The sequence below is a fragment of the Dicentrarchus labrax genome, unplaced genomic scaffold (genome assembly GCF_905237075.1).
Source record: "Dicentrarchus labrax unplaced genomic scaffold, dlabrax2021, whole genome shotgun sequence".
Classification (NCBI taxonomy): Eukaryota; Metazoa; Chordata; class Actinopteri; family Moronidae; genus Dicentrarchus; species Dicentrarchus labrax.
This window is the reverse complement of record NW_026136703.1, coordinates 22,848,890-22,868,410: the sequence shown is the minus strand read 5'-3', so window position 1 is coordinate 22,868,410 and position 19,521 is coordinate 22,848,890. Positions and strand designations below refer to the sequence as shown.

The 19,521-nt window shown below is 41.2% G+C and overlaps 1 protein-coding gene across 2 annotated transcripts in view; it reads left to right on the top strand.

The window, feature by feature from the left end:
• Positions 1 to 19,521, top strand: part of atrn (attractin) — a 130,720-nt gene that overhangs the window by 19,259 nt on the left and 91,940 nt on the right. For both annotated transcript variants that reach the window (XM_051381533.1, XM_051381523.1), the window contains exons 6-14: positions 2,434 to 2,602; positions 4,132 to 4,222; positions 6,069 to 6,318; positions 7,052 to 7,235; positions 7,506 to 7,660; positions 11,655 to 11,739; positions 16,592 to 16,815; positions 18,374 to 18,495; positions 19,368 to 19,506. In XM_051381533.1, coding sequence (XP_051237493.1) covers positions 2,434 to 2,602; positions 4,132 to 4,222; positions 6,069 to 6,318; positions 7,052 to 7,235; positions 7,506 to 7,660; positions 11,655 to 11,739; positions 16,592 to 16,815; positions 18,374 to 18,495; positions 19,368 to 19,506 — 1,419 coding nt within the window. The remainder of the gene's footprint in view (positions 1 to 2,433; positions 2,603 to 4,131; positions 4,223 to 6,068; positions 6,319 to 7,051; positions 7,236 to 7,505; positions 7,661 to 11,654; positions 11,740 to 16,591; positions 16,816 to 18,373; positions 18,496 to 19,367; positions 19,507 to 19,521) is intronic.

Sequence of the window (19,521 nt, the reverse complement as noted above, 5' to 3'; positions counted from 1 at the left end):
ATGTATAACTGAGGTAGTCATTTAATCTGATTAAGTGCCCAATGTACCACCTGCTTAGACTGTCTGAACTGTGTTCATATGATTAGGTATAAAACATATAATTGAAAGACAGAAAAAGGTTTTAGGTTTTAATAGGAGTGAGGATTATATGACTTGGCCTCCCGCTGCCTGATGACTCAATCCCACCATTCAGTAGTGAGGGATGGTTTCCATACAGGGGTTAAGGCTAATCCCAGGCTAAGAATTCAGTATTTTATAGAGGTATCTATTGACTAGGGTTAATGCTTCTATGTGAAACCATCCCTCAGTGTACAAGCCACAAAGAAAACCTGCCGACTCTATAAAACGTGTAAGTTGAGCTCAGTGTACTGTGTTGTTTTCCCAACTCTACATTTTTATGGAATAAAAAACACTAATTTTATCTCACCTTTTCCATCATGGATACCATACTCTGACCCAATTGTTTAGTTTTATTTTAACAATATGGAGTTATCAGAGCTTTGCAGCTATTTTCTTTGAAAGCACACCCAGGAGTAAAAACCAACCTTCCCAGTAAACACCCAGTGCAGCTGAGCACTAAGCAGCTCCAAAGAAGCAGTTGGAGGTTTAGTAAAGAGCGCTGCTGACTTTATCCGTCCAGATTTTGCCTGTTTATCTGGTGATTCAACCCAGTGCCTCTTCAGCTTTAAGCCTCCACCACTACTATTGAGGCTCCCGCTGCCCCCACAACATCCATCTGCTGTAACCCGATGGACTTCAAATGAACTCTTTGCAGGATCAGCTTCCACATATTTTTGGTTGAGTCATGAATATTCGTCTCCTTTTATTTGGTGATGACCTGACACCACTGTATCCTTTTTGAATCCAACCATATGGGCGTTTTAACCGCTCTATTAGTTCTTAAACGGCTCCACTGCGCCAGTGTGCACAAGCAGAGACAACGGCTTAATTTAACTGCAGTTATATCAGCAGCTCAGTGTGCTCACAATCTAATTACCAAAGCTGAGGGAGTTGAGAAACAGACTGGCATTTTCTTTAGCCTTTATTACCCTGTCATGGTGTGTTAGCCGAGGAATAGCACACTTAGTGTACTCTGTGCTGCCAGCTTCCAAATGAACTCATTTTCAACACCAACCAGTGAAAAAGAAGAGACAGATGCCTGTTTAGTCAAGCCAGCCTTGCATTTAATCTCTCTTTCACAGATGCATAGCCTTCAACAAATTGCGTGTTTTAAGGGAGGCTAAGGCCGCATTTGTGTTATTTATGGAAATGCCACTAAGGTGCAGAGGTAATTTTGTTTGCTTAGCGATACTGGAGTTGGGTTGAGGAATATTAGCCACCAGGGATATTTTTTTTTTTTTTGCCACTGAACAAAACAAAAAGGAGAATGTAAAGTGACCTCGATTGTTTGCAATCACACTTCCTTTCCTGTCACATGGTTGCCTCTGCATTGTTTGGATAACAATCAATAAGGAACTCCCCCAGTGATTAATATCCTGTTTCTGCTGTAAGATGGAGTGATAGCACTAATCGGTTGTTTAAATGTTGTATTCCAGTCAGGTTTTTATCTGCGTCCTTCATCAGGTAGGATGGACAGACTGTAGATGAACAAGATCAACAAACTGCCCCCAAACCCCACCACAACCTGATTCCAAAGATCGACAGGACAAGGCCAATCTTTCTATTTCTGACTTGGCTGCCGTTTACCAAAAAAATCTTTTCCCCTCAATCTGAAGTGATTCCGGTTTATACTGTCGTTATTGTTCTTGTCCAGTAACAGGGGAAGGCAGCTCTGGCCCGGGCCATCTGTATTTGAAAGCACCATTCCAGTCATATCCGTAAAAACATTAGTTATTGGTTCATGCTTGAATGTTCAAAAAGTTTAATCTCTCCGGACATCAACTTCTGTAATGCATCATTTTACATATCAACATAACTGACACCCTTGCCTTGCATACTTCCTAATGCTAAATTACTCCACATCTGCATAATCAGTCTCACTTATCTAACGGCTTTAAATGCTTCTTTAACCTCTCTACCCTTTCTTTCAACTCTTGCATTCATAATTCAAGAGATAAAATCAATAATGGTTCTTTTTTTTTCACCTACAGTCAATTCATGGAAAGCAGATGGCCCCTCTCATGTACACTCTGCTTAACTGCAGGACATTAAAGTGAACTAATGAAACCTGTGAGCGTTTAATCCACTAAAGCTAAAGCAGCAACTTTCTAACGAGCTAGAAAGTTTATTTCTTGTTGTTATGCTGATTCATTTTGTTGGTATTTTTTGGCTCTCTTAAGGCGGTCTGGTTTTATGTTCCCCTAAAAGACTGTGGTTTGTTTTCTGTGTTTATGATACGCAGAATTAACTGAGCTTCCTGCATCATCTAGCCTCCTGTGGAGCCCTGACTCTGTGGTTTCCTTCCCTCCTCAGGTCCAGACTGCGCCATATCCGTGCCTGCCAACTCCTCCTTCTGGAGCCGGGAGGAGTACACCGAGGCCGGGCTGGCCAGGGCTTCCCACAAGGCCACGGTGGACCAGGGCATCATGTGGATCATCGGAGGCTATGTCTTCAACGCCTCCGACTATCACATGGTCAAAGCGTAAGTACTCTCCCCTGTGAACTCGGATTTCAGGCTTTTGGCTGCTGCTCTCATCCAAGAGAGCTGCGAGACAGGAGTCCTGCTGTTGCTATGCGACTGTAGGGAATGTGCTTTTGAAACACAGTGTCTCTGTTGCAAAAATTTAAATATTTTTAACTTACATGCCTGTTATACCGAGTGCTAAAGTAATACTTGGCTGTCAGTGCTGATAGGAAGAAGCCACAAGACTTCCTGTCTGTTGAAAATCAGCAAGAAAAGAACACAGCTCTGCACAGACAGCTCTGTGTCGGGCACAGACTGAAGGATGTAATTAAAACCATACAATTATAGGATATGCTGATGTTCCTCACCCTGAACTCCACCCAGGAAGGTTACACTTATTCCCTTGGCTCATATTTTGACTTTATGGGTTTCAGTCAGGACAAGGCCCTTTTTATTTCTGCTCAGGGTATCTTATAAGAGCATTCTGTTAACTGTACACAACTTCTTTGTGTTTATCACCTTGACATAGTTGGATTTGACAATAGCGTCATCATCCTTCTCAATTTAAGTGTTTAGCTAGTTCTTGATGCAGTTGCAGTGGTTCAGATACTTAAAGAACAATGCTTTCCTACAGTTTATGAAACTAAACCATACATCTAACTTAAAGTTGAATACAATGAAAGCACATGAGTAGCATTTCCCTTTTCATTTTGATAGGTAGTTGGTAGGTTTAGGGTTAAGATGCTTGAGGTCATTAGACTTTGGAACTTTAGTTGAGGAACATGTTGAATACTGACGCCACTGTTTTTTTATTTTATTTTGTTTTTACAGTCTTTGTTGTATTGCACTTTGGTTTAAGTTGGAGATAGTTAGCAGCTTGAAGAAGATAAGCCTAGCTCTTAAAAAATCAGCCTCAGCCAAAGTCCATGTGCAGCTCCAAATGGTGAAAACAGAAGAAATAGATTGTAGTATTAAGAGTGAGCTAGCTGGGTGGTGATGAGAGTGGTGTCGCTTGTCTCACAAAACTCTCTGCAATTCCTTTAGAAGTTCAGTCATGTGGCATGATGTCAATCAGATCAACAAACCACACTCATGTGCCCTTAATTCTTATGCAGTGTGATGTTTTCTACTGCACCTTCAGGTGTCGCCAAATAGGCTGAACCTGAGCCGCAGAAGCTCCTCTCAGCCATGGAGATGTGGACAAGCACATGAGAGACAGCGCAGCACATACACAGATAGGAACTACCGAACATTAAATAATTGTTCCCCTACATCTTTCTGACTTTAAAAGGGAGAAAGAAGAGGAAGCTTTGAGTTTATGAGGCAATGTTTCCATTTCTCACAGTGTTCCCACAGGCTCTGTCTTTGTCTGGTTGAACTGGGGTTACTTTGTCTCGTCACACTGAAGTGATCATGGAAATCTTGACTGAACAGTTTTTCAAAATGTATGTAAAAATGATTGAGCAGAAGAGACTAGGACATACTCCTACACGTTTGTTCAATCTTTTCTGTTGTGGTCATCGCACCTTTCTGTTCTCTTTCTGTAGGTATAACCTTAGTAGAAAGAGATGGCAGACCCTCGACCCCTCCGTCAACACTGTCACACCACGATATGGCCACTCACTGGCTCTGCATGAGGTATGTGGAGGGAAGGAGAAATACATATCTACTATGAACCAGGATGTACATTAAGACCACACAATGTAACTCTATAATGTACATTTCACTATTATTATAGTGCTTTTTACATGTATCTGTAGTTTCTGCCAGGTCAGTATGATATGAACAGGGCTTTAAAAGAGGATGAGAAAAGAACCGATGACAACTAAATTAAATGGATGCTTTAGCAGAAATATAGTAAACTTTATTTATGCTTTCACTGGTGTCTGTTTGTTGTCTGGAACTAATACATAAATCTCTGGGTTTTGATATGCTGCAGTGAAGCAGTTTCTTCTCAGCCAGAAAGACTGTTAGGAGCCGCTGATGGAATAATAAATTAGAGTGTGGAGGATTCAGAGGAAGACGCAGTCTGTTTGCTCTGTGGTTTGAGAGAACTGAGTTTGTGCATTACAAACACTCCTCAGCTCAAATTGCATCACGGCGTATGAATGTGTCTTGTAAGTCAATGTGGGCTTGCAAGACAAATCTGAAACCAAATCAGTGTTGATACGTAACAGATAGAAAAAGTCTCGCAAAACAGATAATGCACCGGTTCAGGCTCTTAAGAACACATGCACTCACTGGTTTATAAAAAGCTTAAGATACCACAACACCTCTGTCTATTCTGAAAATGCAGAATCAGGCTACTTTCTGTGACTTTCATGCATTCAGAAAATGCCATTTTCACTAAGATGACATATATGAGAGTTGTGAGTACAAATATAGTATGTTGCCGAAGTTTACAGTTTTATCTACTGGTGTTATTTTTCACCTAATAACATAAAATAAGTTAAGAAATAAAAAAAGAACCAAACAAATCAATAGACCTTTTTTACAGCAGCATTTTTTACATAAAATAGTAGGGTAAATAGAGGTGTTAAGGAGGATTCTAATGAAGGTTCGCTCCATGCAGTGTATCAGAACATGCACAATAGCAGCCCCCTGCCTGGCGTTTGACCTGAATGGAACAGAACCTTAATTAGTATCATTGGTAACACGTGTGTTAAATCTACAATGCCCTGTCAGAATGGCTGCAATGAAAAGGGTCTATTGTGAAGCTCACACACTACTGCTTGTAATAACGAGAAGTCCTCTGTTCTCTTTCATAGCGTTCATGTTCCTCAGAGAACCGGGGTTATGGAAGTAAAGTTTCATACTCGCACATTATCAAGAGCAGGAGGAAATGAGGAAATGTTTACTTTAGTATCAAATCAAGGAAGTGAAATGATGCAAAAAAAATGAAAAAATCGAGAAGCATTATAATGTCAGACCACCAGGCTGTGTTCAGGACTTTCAGAGGTCCAGGGAATAATAATACACTGGTGTTATTATTCAAAACTCAAGGATAGACAGAAGGTTATTGGTGCTTTTTTTGTGTGTGTGTGTGTGTTTTTTTTTTTTTTTTTTTGCTTCGTTCAAGTTTCGTTATTAGATTTTATTTTGCTGATGGTTCATAATCATCATAGGGTAACTGTGGCGGGCTTTGGTTTAATCATAATCACGTACAAAGTGAATCACAGTTCCGGACTAGCATCCTGTGTACTGATGGTTAGACCAGCATATATATATATAAAAACAATATACCCCATAAGTTCCTTAAACTGATAGATTGCTATTTATAATAGACATCTATTTTATTCCAGCTTTGCCTGAGAAAAGTTTTCAAACTAAAGCGTGGTAGTTATTTCTTTTACATATAGATGTTGGAAAGTGTAAAAGGCTAATAAATATCACTGGATATTTTTATTTTTTCTCATGTTGATTTAGTTTTGGAAGAGCTCTCTTATATATATCCTAATTCTGCTGCACTGTTTGTTTCTTCCAGGGGAAGATCTACATGTACGGAGGGAAGATTGACTCCACAGGAAACGTGTCCAGCCAGCTGTGGGTTTTCCACATCCAGAACCAGACCTGGGTCCTACTAAGCCCCCGGGCCAAGGAGCAGTATGCCGTTGTGGGACATTCGGCCCACATTGTGCCTCCCATCCAGGAGGGGGCCAGTCCCATCATGCTGGTTCTGTTTGGACACTGCCCTCTGTATGGTTACATCAGCCAAGTGCAGGAGTATGACATCGGTAAGCTGTAGGCGCTGTCGGGGCTGAGCAGAAGGCTGTAGGTCTGTGTAGTTTTCTAGAGAGACTGTCCCAAAAACAAAAACTCCCAAGTTTAGTCTTTGCACCCTTAGAGCAGTGCACCCAACCTTTAGCCGTCCCCTTCTTAACTAATAACTTGACCTGGGTGTTAGTGCCTAATTATATCTGTTTACAACAACAGGAAATTAACACTGGCCATCAAGATGAAGCTAACGACTTTCAGACTCAGGTGGCGTGTTCATCTAATCCACCACCCTCGTTGGCAGGCAGCCAAACTTAATTTGGAGGTCTCATTGTCTTCTAAAAGCCAATCAGTCTGAGAAAATGGGATGAATTAACCTGCCGCTGTGGCTGATGGACAAGAGTGCATCCCCTATTTGCCCACAAATGAAAGTGATTTGCGCATTATTGTTTCCTGAATGATCAACAATCAAATCTGAGGGCGGTCTGATGCTACTTTTGCACTTGTAATGCATTTTAGAAACAGTAATACAAAGATTTATATTGCCTTAACTCTCTTACACTAATAAACACTGTGTAAGCTGAGTTAAGCCCTAATTACCTCCACTGCATCTGTGCTGGGACCAAAAACTAAATCCTCTACAAAAGCACCCTGAGACCTTTTTAACTGTAGATTCCCAATTTCATTATATTATGATAACCAAGCTAGTTTTCTGTTGCTCAGTAACAGATGCTTGTGTGATTTCCCCCCCAGGCAAGAACACATGGAGCATGGTGTCCACAGTCGGTGCGCTGGTCCAGGGTGGCTACGGCCACAGCAGTGTCTTTGACCCCGGCACCAGAGCCATCTACATCCACGGAGGCTACAAGGCCTTCAGTGCTAACAAGTACGGCCTGGCTGGAGACCTGTACAAGTTTGATGTGGACAAGAGGAAATGGTGAGATTTGTATTGACAGTGCTATCAAAACAGACATATGCATTGGTAATTTGCTGAAAGTAAAAAACTTGTATTCATTGGATTGTGTTACTGTAAATAAAACCAACTGTAAACAAAAAGTAATGTTACCGACTCGTTAGTCAAAAAAGCAGTTGCAACAGCAGCATGTGGGGACTGTGACAACAGACAGCCCGCCCATGCTGCCACACTGTTGTATACCAGCTGTATAACATCTACCTGAATGACAACCCTCACTGTGTATTCGTGCAGGACCATTCTGAGAGACAGCGGCTTCTTCCGTTACCTCCACACAGCAGTGATTGTGAGTGGGACGATGCTGGTGTTTGGAGGAAACACGCACAACGACACATCCATGAGCCACGGTGCCAAGTGCTTCTCCTCTGACTTCCTGGCCTACAGTCTGGGTCAGTAACACACACACACACAAACACACAGACTGTGTGCAGCAGCTCCTGCGTTCTGCTTTCTCAGCCTCACTCTGGGTTTTTCTGCTAAGCATGCATCATCTTTTTTTTCTTTTCTTTTTTTCCCTGCACTGAGCTGCTTTGCATTCATACAGTCGCACAGACTCACACCTGGGAGCTGCTCAGTACAACTGCAGTGTTTTGTTGTTGGACACTGAGCAGCTCCACTGGAGCACGAGAAGGTCAAATGTCGCAACTCAATGTACACGAGCGGTAAACCACAGCCCCTTTTCATACATAATATTCTGAATAATGTATTCTTACATTTTCCAGCAGTCTAGTGGTTTTGCATGATTTTCTTGGACCGAGGAAGTGAAGCTGAGTGCTGGCTTTAAAGTGCCTGTTGGAAGCTACGTGTTTTTTGTTTTTCAGGGCTTATTTATGTGCAAATTAATCTTGTTCTCAGTTGCAATGGCTGGCCCTTGTTGTCTGGAGAGAGTTGAATTCAAATCACTGGACTGGAGTTTTGAATGAAGGCTTTTTGCTGTTAAGAGTTATTCTGTTCTGGTTTAGTACTGAAGTTTGTCTTCAATCAAAACTCAGCATCATACCTACTTTCAGACACACAACATGATCAAAAGTATGTGGACAACCTTATCTTGTCTGGGTTAACTCCCTTAGATCCAATTAAAGGAAACCTTAAAGAGGACATTTTGTGCTTTCGTGTGTGTTATATAGATTTATTTTGGGCATTTAAGTCCACGGCAAAGAAAGTTACTGTCTCCCACAGAAAACACTGCTCCTGCACTGCCTGATATAGCTCCCTTTGTATTCAGCCTTTTCTTTCATTACAGTATTACACCACACATTAAAGCATGTCATTCTATTATAATAGACCCTTCAAATACAAGTATGAACCTGAAAATGAGCATAATATGACCTCTTAAATTTTGCAGCACACCATGCTATTTTAGACTGTAGTGTGTTTCCAACTTTGTGGCAACAGTTCGTGTTTCAACATGACAATGCCCACATGCACAAAGCCAGCTCCATAATGAAATGGTTTTCTCAGTTTTGGTTTTGGAGAGCTTGACCGGTCTGCCCAGAGCCCTGACCTGCGCGCCAGATCTTATTAAAAAACATTAGCCGCAAAGACTGATGCGGTTGTGCCTCAATCGGAACAAATATCTGCAGCCAGGTTTCAAAATGTGGTGGAAAGCCTTAAAAACAGAAGAGGAAGCAGCAGGTTTAATGGCCATGGGTTCGGACTGAGGTGTTCAGGTGTTCAGAGCTGCTGTGAGCCAGTCAGACTTTGTAGAACATCCCCTTGAGCTGCAGTTCACTCTCGACTCCTTGAGGATTTCGAGGTGACTGTAAATGCAATGTGATCAAAGCTGAGTAATGTAATCACTAAACTAGTCTGTGTGTGCGGTTCACCTGCTGGCTTTGTTTTGTTCTCAAGCCTCTAATGTTTATACCTGTGCTCTCCTCGTTTTACTGCTAAGGTGCCCTTAATCAAGATACTTAACCCCTCAGTTTGTGTAATACAGCTGCTCAACAGTAGAGGGAGAGTGGTACAAAACAACTCCCCCATGTGTATCTGTTTGAAGAGTGTGGATTGGAAAATATGTTTTCTGTCCCTGTTTATTAGTTAAATACAATTATAGACAATTATAAGTGCATTGTTGTCATTTGTAGTATGTAAGTATGTTTTTGTGTTCTAATTATAATCCCATTTAAACTTCTGTGCTATGTCCTAATGGAAGTTAGCACAGCTTTGTCAGAAGCCATACCGGCATCCTCATTTTGTTAACTGCCTGCAAACATCGTTGTAAATTGAGTCGGCCTCTTTCCGCAGTGCTGTCATAAGCTGCTCATTAATGGGAGGGCTTCAGCCTGTCTGGATGGGAGGGAGAATTCCCTACAGGCCGCCCAACGGCCCCAGGACATTCTGTTTTTCTGTGTCATTATGAAGATGATTGACAGGCGGCAAAATTACAATCTCAGGGGCACGAGCAGCCCCTTCCCCCTCCCTGTGCAACCAGCTTTTGTTCATGAGAATTGCATGTTAGGACTGAAACATCCCCAACAAACGTTCCCTTTTCAGCTCACTGGAGTGGTGTGAAGAACAGACGATGAAGGCTGCAGCAGCACATATAGAGGTCAATTGAATTCTCAGCATAGTGTCCCATTTAGACATTTATGTTACCACATGTCTTCGCTTGATTGGCATAATGAGACTGAGTCATCTCACTCTAGTCACTGCGGGAAACAAATTGTTTTCATGATTTCCCTCGAGAGTTTGCATTTGAGTCGAACTTTTGAAATTAAAAACTTCAAGTATTGTTGTTTTTCGCCTCCCTAAGCTCTGACCTTTCTCTCCTCCCTGCCACTCCTCATCCTCTGTATGATTTTGTAATTGGACAGAAAAGACTAGTAGACTATTTTCCTCAACCCCCACCTTCCCCCACCACCAGCCAGCTGCAGGGTCGGTGTCAGCAGCGGCAGCTCTGTAATTGTCTGGTAATTACAGTCGAGATGGGCTGCGCGTCGAGGACTAATCGCCCCTCCTTAACAAGCTGAACTCAATTAGAGCGTAGAATTTAAGGGCCGTCCGCTGTCCTGACATTGGAAGATGGTGTCATAATAAATCCCCACTGTGAGGGACAATGCACCACACCGCCTGCAGTACCGCTGTGTGACACCAGAGGGCAGTGTCTGCCTGTGAATGTAGAGCTCGCACAGATGCCGCTCTCCTCTGGGAGACCATGATGACTTGCACTGCATTGTACTGACTGAAGGTGATGATACTGCAGTCTTCCACAAGCTTTCCGGCTCACATCGGCCACCGGTTTTTGTTGTTGTTTGTTTTGGTTGTTTGTACAGACTCATGATAGGTGCTTCCATTTAAAAACAACCCTGAAGGAATCCATCACCATATGCATTCATTTCTTTACCCAGTAAGCAGTGACTTGATGATTTTGAGGTCTGGGTTAAAACTGGGTTATATGTTATTAAAGTTTTCTGATGTTTACGTTTTATATCACTGTTGTTTACCAGGATTTCAGAACTTAAGTATAGTCATTGAAATAATGTTAAAATAGTGGTTATACCTTACCTAGACATTTAAGTTCCAGTAGTTCCCAACACGAGGGTCCGGACCCCAAATGGGTCCAACCATGATGAAATACTGGATAATTTTGGGCTGCATTTGAAAAAATACTTGATGATTAAACTATCTGAAGAAAATGGTTTAAATGCCTGTAATGTATATCTACCTTGCGGCCATACACTTTGATAGAGGATCACAGGTAGACCTCGCTTAATTTTAGGGTTGGCAACCGCAGGTCTAAGCAACTTATCTTTGAAATCATATCAACCTGTTAGGCCCATCAGCATTGGGAGGGAGGTCAGATCAGAAGCTTTTTATCATCTATATCCAATACTGAATCTACTTATTGAATCTTTATCCTTTCAAGTTCCTTATTGAATCTCATAACGTTTGGTCTCTCACATTTGCAGGTAACCAAAGGTGTGACGACTCAAAGCTTCACATCTGAACTTTGAATATTGAGAGGCCACAAACATGGCAGATTTTAATGGCAGCCCAAGTCATGTTCAGAACCTTTTATAGCTACAACCTGAAAATGAGATCAGTAGAGGAGAATAGCCTCATTTCTCACACGCTACTTGCTCTAAATACTGGAGGCCATTTATGAAACCATATTTTATCTCTTCACACACCTGCGACACACACGACTAGCTGCATCTTCCTGGCGTGATTGTTGCCCCTGTAGCTGTCAGGCCCTCAGTTTCACGGTCAAGGACGCTTTGACAAGTGACTCTTTGATTGACACAAGGATATGAGCTGTTAAAGGTCTCGCTAACCACCCATGGCATGTCAGCTGAATTTCCAACTGCTGAAGACATGTATGATTTAATATGTGGGAGCAGGTCAACAGTTTGACCTCTCTGTGTCTTCTTTTCATTGCAGCATGTGATGAGTGGACAGTGCTGCCTCGACCGGACCTCTACCACGACGTCAATCGCTTCGGACACTCTGCGGTCTTCAGTGACAGGTAATGATTTATGCAGCACTGAACTAAAAGCAGTTTGCAGAGTGCTTTACACAAAGGCCTCTCTCGATATTATTGGTTCAGATAATAAGATAAGAACAACATAAAGATAACAATTTGAACATAAACACAAACATTAATTTGGACACAATCATTCCATTAAATAATGGCAATGAGACTCTGACTAAACCTGCTGGGGCCTACTTTTGTCACTTACTTTAAATAAGATAAGATAGACTTTATTGATCCCACATCAGGGAAATTCGCTTGTTACAGCAGCTCCAGATACAACAAAACCACACAATAGAGTGAGAGATAAGAAAATACACAAAAAAAACTAATAATAAAACTACTACTACTACTGCTACTACTAATACTAATACTAATACTAATACTACTACCATAGTAAATACTAAATAATAAAAAATAGAAGATCTAATAATCTTAATGTGTATTATACGATAAAATAAGATATTTATATTGTGTGTGTGTGTGTGTGTGTGTGTTTAAAATGTGCGTATATAATATTAATAAATATGAATAATTAGGGTGTATAACTTGAAATAAATTAAAAAAGTAGCTGTGATGTGGAAGAGGCAACAAACAGTGCTACATTGTGTCATGCTTGTGCTTAAGAGTCTGCCTGCCGTCGGAACGAAGGACCTCCGGTAGCGCTCCTTCTTGCACTGTGGGTGTAGCAGTCTGTTCATGAAGGAGCTGCTCAGGGCCCCCACAGTCTTATGCAGGCGGTGAGAGGTGTTGTTCATGATTGACGTCAGCTTGGCAAACATCCTCCTCTCAGCCACCTCCCCATGGCATCCAGGGAGCAATCCAGGACGGAGCTTTTTCTGTCCCTCTCCGTGCTTCCACCTCCCCAGCAGATGACAGTGTAGAAGACTGCAGATGCCACCACAGTGTCAGAAAATGACAGTGTCACACTCCAAAGGACCTCAGTCTCCTCAGACGACTTTGGCCTTTTTGTACAGGACATCTGTGTTTGACCACCATTTTATTGTTGAGGTGAACACCCAGGTACCATCTCAATATCCAATCCCTGGATGCTCACCAGTATAGTCTGAGGTTTTTTGGCTCCAGAAGTTCATCACCATCTCATTTGTCCTGCTTGCAAATTCTGTCAGGGTATTCATATAGACTGTACATACTAAAACTAGACATGTATTAATCTAACTTTTTTTTTTTTTAGCTGTGCATCCTTAAACTCCAAATAATTAAATACCAATTTGCCAAAAACTGGTACAGATAAATCCAAATAAGTTGACTCACACAGCTGAGCAGTATGCCATTCTTAGAATTTAGACATATGTACATGCAATCCATCTTGGCCCAATAAAGGAAGAAAGAAAGCTTTCTGCTTACATAAAGATGGGTGACTAATTAAAGGGCAGACCTGAATAAATGAGGAGACATAACAAATGCATGAATAGTGTGATGAGGTTGAAGATTATGTGAATCATGCTGTGTCTTTCACGGCCACCTAATCTGAACCAATCTGAACACAAAGGGAGATATGTCAAAATGCGTAGATCACTGAAAATATACCACTCTTGTGTAGGGAGTAGGTGGGGTAGAAATCTGCACAGAAACACGTTCAGCTTTCCTGTCTTAACCCAATTTCTCTCGGTAACCTTGTTTCTTCAGCGCATGTAAACCAGAGTGACAGGTTTTAGTTCCACCGGGGCCCACACATGTTTAATTATGCACTCATGGTATTTAAAGACACGTTGAAATGGAATACGTTATACAAACAACCATGTTCAGTACGTTTCTGCATCTAATGTAAATACACAAGTTTGACAGTATGGGACTTTTCAGCTTTTCTAGTGGGAAATTTAAAGTTTTCTTCCTCCTGGTTATTTTATTCATGATCACATCTCTGTGCACTTAAAACATGAGTCTGAAAGCAGAGGCTATTAGAGGGGGACAAAGGGGGAAATATAGGAAAATAAACTGAGAGATCCACTGTTTGATGGTAAAACAAAAAAATTGCTCCTGAGCTCCTCATTATCAGTGCCAGCAAAGGTTTCAGTTCATAACTTCAGACAAAGGAACCACAATGTTGAGAACAGAACTGTGTTTTTCCAAGTATTGACTGAAGAATTTCATATAGAAAGAAGCTCAAAGATCTTAAAATCGACATGTTTCTTCAAAACTTTCAAATCTACTTCACTTGTTTGTTGAGAGGCAAACCCACTTAAATGTCCCTTTGCGATACCTGAAAATGTGACTCCAAACTGTACTTAAATGTGGTAAATGTGATTTGGACCACATATGAAAGTGGCCCAAACCAGAACTGAAAATATCATGATTTCATCGTCAGAGTTGTGCTCTTCAAAGTATCTATAAGTAAAAAATAAATCAGATTTGGACCATTTGTGCCTGCAGTCTGAAGGCAGCCATATTGTAATCTTGATCATCAGTTTGGATGATTTACTAACTTCCTTTATACGCTCGATCATTTAGTATTTAACTCTTGATTGCTTCACTCATGCTGGACCTTGTAAATGAAAATATTTTAGAATTTCCAGTGTGCAAATCATCTCTAATATTACATAAATCATTTTCTGAAACTGGATGTGCTTGCAGAACATTTCTAATTATTGATTACTATATACTGAGAGAAATGTCAACATGCTGAGTTGACAAAGAAAAACAAGCTTAGCTCAGCCCCCAACATACAGCATGGGGAAACACTAAGAACTAAGGATAACTGACTTAAACCCTAAACCTTGTTACCTTGGAGTATAATCCTTTGTGCGTTCATACATGACATTTCATTATTAGTCTGTGATACAAATAGATTGTTATGGAGATGGTGCTGCGACCAGAAGGGATGACTCATCTGTAAGTATTATCTGCACCGCCAGCAGAGCAAGACACAGCAATCCATATTAAATTATACATCCTGTTGTAGAGAACGCATCAAATATTAACATGAATCACCAGCCCTGTTCAAGTCAATCCTCACTGATGACTCCTGTTCCTCAGGAGCAATTAAAAGTTTATTCATGCGTTCATTCATCGATCCAATTCAGATTCAACACAATCAACGAGTTCAAGACAGCACCAATATTCAGCTTTTAACATTTTTCTTTTTTTTACATTTTACAGTAGGTCTTAAAAAACTAATTGATGAAATTCATAATAGGAAAAACAAATGGAAAATGTAGTCCAGAGGAAATTGGTCACAATTCAGAGAACTGCAAAATGCACTGAGAAGTTCTACAAAAGGTAAAGGCAGTGATGTGAGGAAGGTTGAGCCTTAAGGAAGTTTTAGTTTGAATGCTGATGGGAGAATACTGATGTTATATGTATTATATAAATATGGAGGACACCTTCATTTATGATTCAAGTCAAAAAAAATGAAATAAGGAGAAATCTCACCCTACGTAACCCCTATTTTAGCTTTTCTGCATTTACCTCCAGTTGATTTTCGAATCGATATTTACGGTTCGCTCTACTTTTAAAGCACTCTGCAGTTTGACTGCAACGTAGATTTTATTTTCTCCATCTACGTGCCTACACTCACCCTGAGATCTTGCTACAAAACTCTGCTAGTACTCCCCCGGTCTAGACTTGAAACTTAAGGAAAGAGAGGAGTGCTTTTGCTGTCTGGGCCCCCCAAACTGTGCAACAGTCTTCCTCTTTAAATTTGTCTTTCCTCCTCGGTGACTTACCATACAACTCAACTAAAATTCCTTTTTTATAAACCTGCCTTTCTGAATTAGCTGGTCTTTCTGTGCCACTTCTGACTTATTGTATTGTTTTGTCCGTTTTTTTTGTTGTTTTTTTAAGGTTATTGTTATAATTATTTTTGTCCCCTTTCAAAACGCATCATAAAGTAGGCAGAATACCTTTTTAATGAGCAACAGTACATCCAGTTAACCATTTATTTGACCATTTACTCATCAGTTCATCATATATATGCTCATGTGAAGCCCTTTGCATATCTTAAAGCATCAGTTCAGACCTCTCTGTCAACAGTTTTCATTTGAACTACTTCCTACTAAAGAAATTGTCTCTATGGAAACAGTTGATACAATATTTTCTCCAAGGTTACCTCTGGGAAGAAATAAAATAATTTCTTTCATGCACCAAGCTCCACAAATTAAATTCACCTCTGTTGTATTCAGATGTAGACAGAAATCTCAGAGACAGATATCTGGACTGTTAAAAGAAAGTGAGAAATGTTTTTTTTTTTCTGTAATTTTGGAGAAGTGACCCTTTTCAATACATCCTTTTACTGTCTCGGTCATCCTTAGTTTTTCTACAATGACTCACATCTCACATGTGGTCCAACGTTCTCCTCCTCCTGATCCTTGCACTCAGCAGGACGTCCAGAGCCAAGTGTGCCCTCTATGATCTGAGGGGAATTATGATCAGATTGGTGCAAATTACCCACCCTGTGCAGACGCACGCACACACACACACACACACACACACACACACACACACACACACACACACACACACACACACACACACACACACACACACACACACACACACACACACTAATCCCAGCAGCTGAGCAGAGGCCAGTAGAGAAAGATGTTCAGAAATGCCCTAGACCCGGCATCCAAACACACACACACAGCAGGGGGGTCTGTCAGGTCCGTCCGCACAGGAAGAGAGTGCTTGTTGGGGATTTAGCAGACTTGTGAGGCGGGTTGAAGCCCCAGAGAAGAGGGAGAGCACTCGGACTAAGCTTCTCTGGCTTTCAGTGTGCAAGAAAGGTCGAAACCGGGGAGAATTGTGGGGCAGAAATTGTCTGTTTTACTCCCTGAATCCTTCCCCTCTAGCCCTCTAACGTCTTCTTTTCCTCTTTGTCTTACAGTGTTATGTACGTGTTTGGCGGCTTCAACAGCCTGCTGCTCAGTGACGTCCTCATGTACACCTCGCCCAACTGCTCGGCCTTCTCCAGCTCAGCGTCCTGCAACCAGGCCTGGCCGGGGATCCAGTGCGTCTGGAACAACACCCAGGGGACCTGCCTGCCGTGGGAGAGCAGCACTGTCGGAACCGAACAGCAGCAGCTACCAGCCTCCTGTAACACACGATCATGTAGGTGACATCGCTTTGAAATCCTGCATTAGAGCTTGTCTGTCCTGTGAAACTAATCTGGTAGGATCTTAGTTTATTCCTGTCTTTTCTTGAGTGTCTGCACAACTCATCTGCATTCACGACAGGGATGTCTGATGGCATGCAGAGACTCTGCCAGAAACAGCTTGTTTGTCAAGGACTGCCAAATCAGAGAGTGAAAATGCAAAAGAAAATATGACACGGGGTGTTTTTTTTTTTTTGTACGTATAAGATTTTGAAGTGTAGGAAACTTGGGCTTCGTGCACCTTTTTTTTTAAATTATTTTTTTTAAGATACAGTCCAGTTGATGTCATTTCTGTATGTGTTTTTAGGTGCTGAAACAGGATCAGCTGATTAGTTGATCAACAGAAAACAAGAACTTTGATGATCATTTAAGTCATTTGTCAGGCCAAAATGCCAAGCATTCTCAATGTGAGAATTTGCTTTTCAGACATTTTATGAACAAAACTATTAAACAATCAATAGTTGAGGGAAAAAACGCAAATCAATCAATAATGAAAACTGTTGCAGAAGTATCCAGAAAGTGTTCAGATTTGATTTTTTCCTAAAACAAATTCATAATGATGATAATTATTAGCCTCAGCCTTTTATGATTACCTGAGTGTCTGTGGAGCGTGAATGTGTATTGATGTGTCCTATAAACACTTAAACACTTAATTTAACAAGTTAGTAATTTTTCTTCAAAATGCCCCAGCTGTCTGTCTGTCTGTCTGTCTGTCTGTCTGTCTGTCTGTCTGTCTGTCTGTCTGTCTGTCTGTCTGTCTGTCTGTCTGTCTGTCTGTCTGTCTGTCTGTGAGGACAGAAAGAGGTAATCATCGGGGACAGTTCAGCCAGGTCTCCTCACTTCCCGCTGAGATTTCTCTTCTGTGTGCTGTTTGCCATTTGTCACAAAAAAAATCTTCAGTTCCCCCAACACGGCCGGTCTCATTTTCCGGTGCCGCTTCCTACAGAAGCGCCGGCAGATGGAAACTGCACCCCGGAATATCTTTCAGGCACATTTAATACCAGGGAGGCCTTCTGGTCTGCTGCTGTCTGGCAGTCACCCTGCCCCAGTTTGCCCAGAAGAAACCTCATGTCCAGGAAGTGTTGACTGATCTGTGGTAGACGGCAGAATCAGAATTGCTTAAACTGCTGTGTAAGAAAGCTAAATAGATTTTTTTCTGCTTTCATTTTATACCTGAAGGTCAAATTCTCAATAAGAATTTTCAATAGTTGAAATGGTAGATTAACATAAACTGTGAAAAGTGTGAAGTTGGTGCCACATTCTCCTGATAATACAGCAAAGACTACTGACAAGAATATAGATTTGTCCACCACTAACATTTGGTAAATTACTACCTCTTAACAGCCACCCTCCAAAAGTGAGCAATTTACTCACCAGACAGGGCATCCGGAACCTGCACAGTCGGGTTAAATTCGTTTCCTTCCCTTCAAACTATCATTTCTGTCTGTATTGTCATAAAAGTAAACATTGTGTTGTTTTTTTTGTTTTTCCACCATGTTCTTCCAAATGTTGCAGATGCTGATAACGAGAGGTGTGACCAGTATACAGACTGCTACAGTTGCACTGCGAACACCAACAGCTGCCAGTGGTGCACAGGCCAGTGTGTGTCTCTGGGAAGCAACTGCACCTCTGCCACGGTAAGATGCTACTCCTGCTAACTCCAAGCCTGCTGATGGAGTAGATTGGCTATTTTGAATATTAAAACTATTGTAATGTTTTGGTTGGAGGACCGTGGCTTTTCATGCTTCAGTGCTTTCAAATCTGGCATTAAGTTGGCTGTATTCTCATTTGCACATCGGAAACTGTCATAATTGGTAGTTCTGATGCCGTGTAACGAAACCTTTTCTTGCCATACAAGCTGTAATTTTAAGACGCGTTCTGATACATGAATAAGCAGTCTCCCTATAAATTCGAACAATCATAGGCTCTTTTGAAGCACATAATGATGAATGCTGGGACACTTGGTTCCTGTAGCCAATTCAGCTCCAATAACAAGGATAAGGATGCACACATGTTGTTTTGACGAGCCTTCCTTTCATTTCCTCCAGAAGTTATTACAACTTATAAATTGGGACAAATTTTAATAATGATTAGATAAAGTACTGATGAGGCACGTTGTTGTTTCCGACACACATCTGATTTATCTGTGATTAAATTACTGCTTATTCAGATGCAATATGGCACCCAGAGGCAGGGCATGCGTCATATTTCCAGCATTCTTATCTGCACTTGTCTAAAATATTTGATTACTAAGGGTCAGTCAGTCTCACTACAATTATTTGGTAATCTAATACTTGTGATAACCTGGCATTCTACTCAAATAGCTGCGTTGTCAGTAAGAAAATGGAATTTCACAAACACAGTTTCAATGATAGTTTCATGAATCTATAAAGAGCTGCATCCTCGTCATTAAACTCATAATCAAAAAACATTTAATATGTGTCATTTATGCAGCATGAAATGGTATATTGAGTTGAGTTGACACCTGTTATTTTCTGATTTTCCCCAGGGGGCCATAGGGGAGTATGAAGTTTGCCCCAAGGACAACCCCTCATATGTGTGCAACAAGAAAACCAGCTGCAAGAGCTGCGCTGTGGACCAGAACTGTCAGTGGGAACCTCGCAACCAGGAGTGCATCTCACTGCCAGGTAACTGTGGTTATA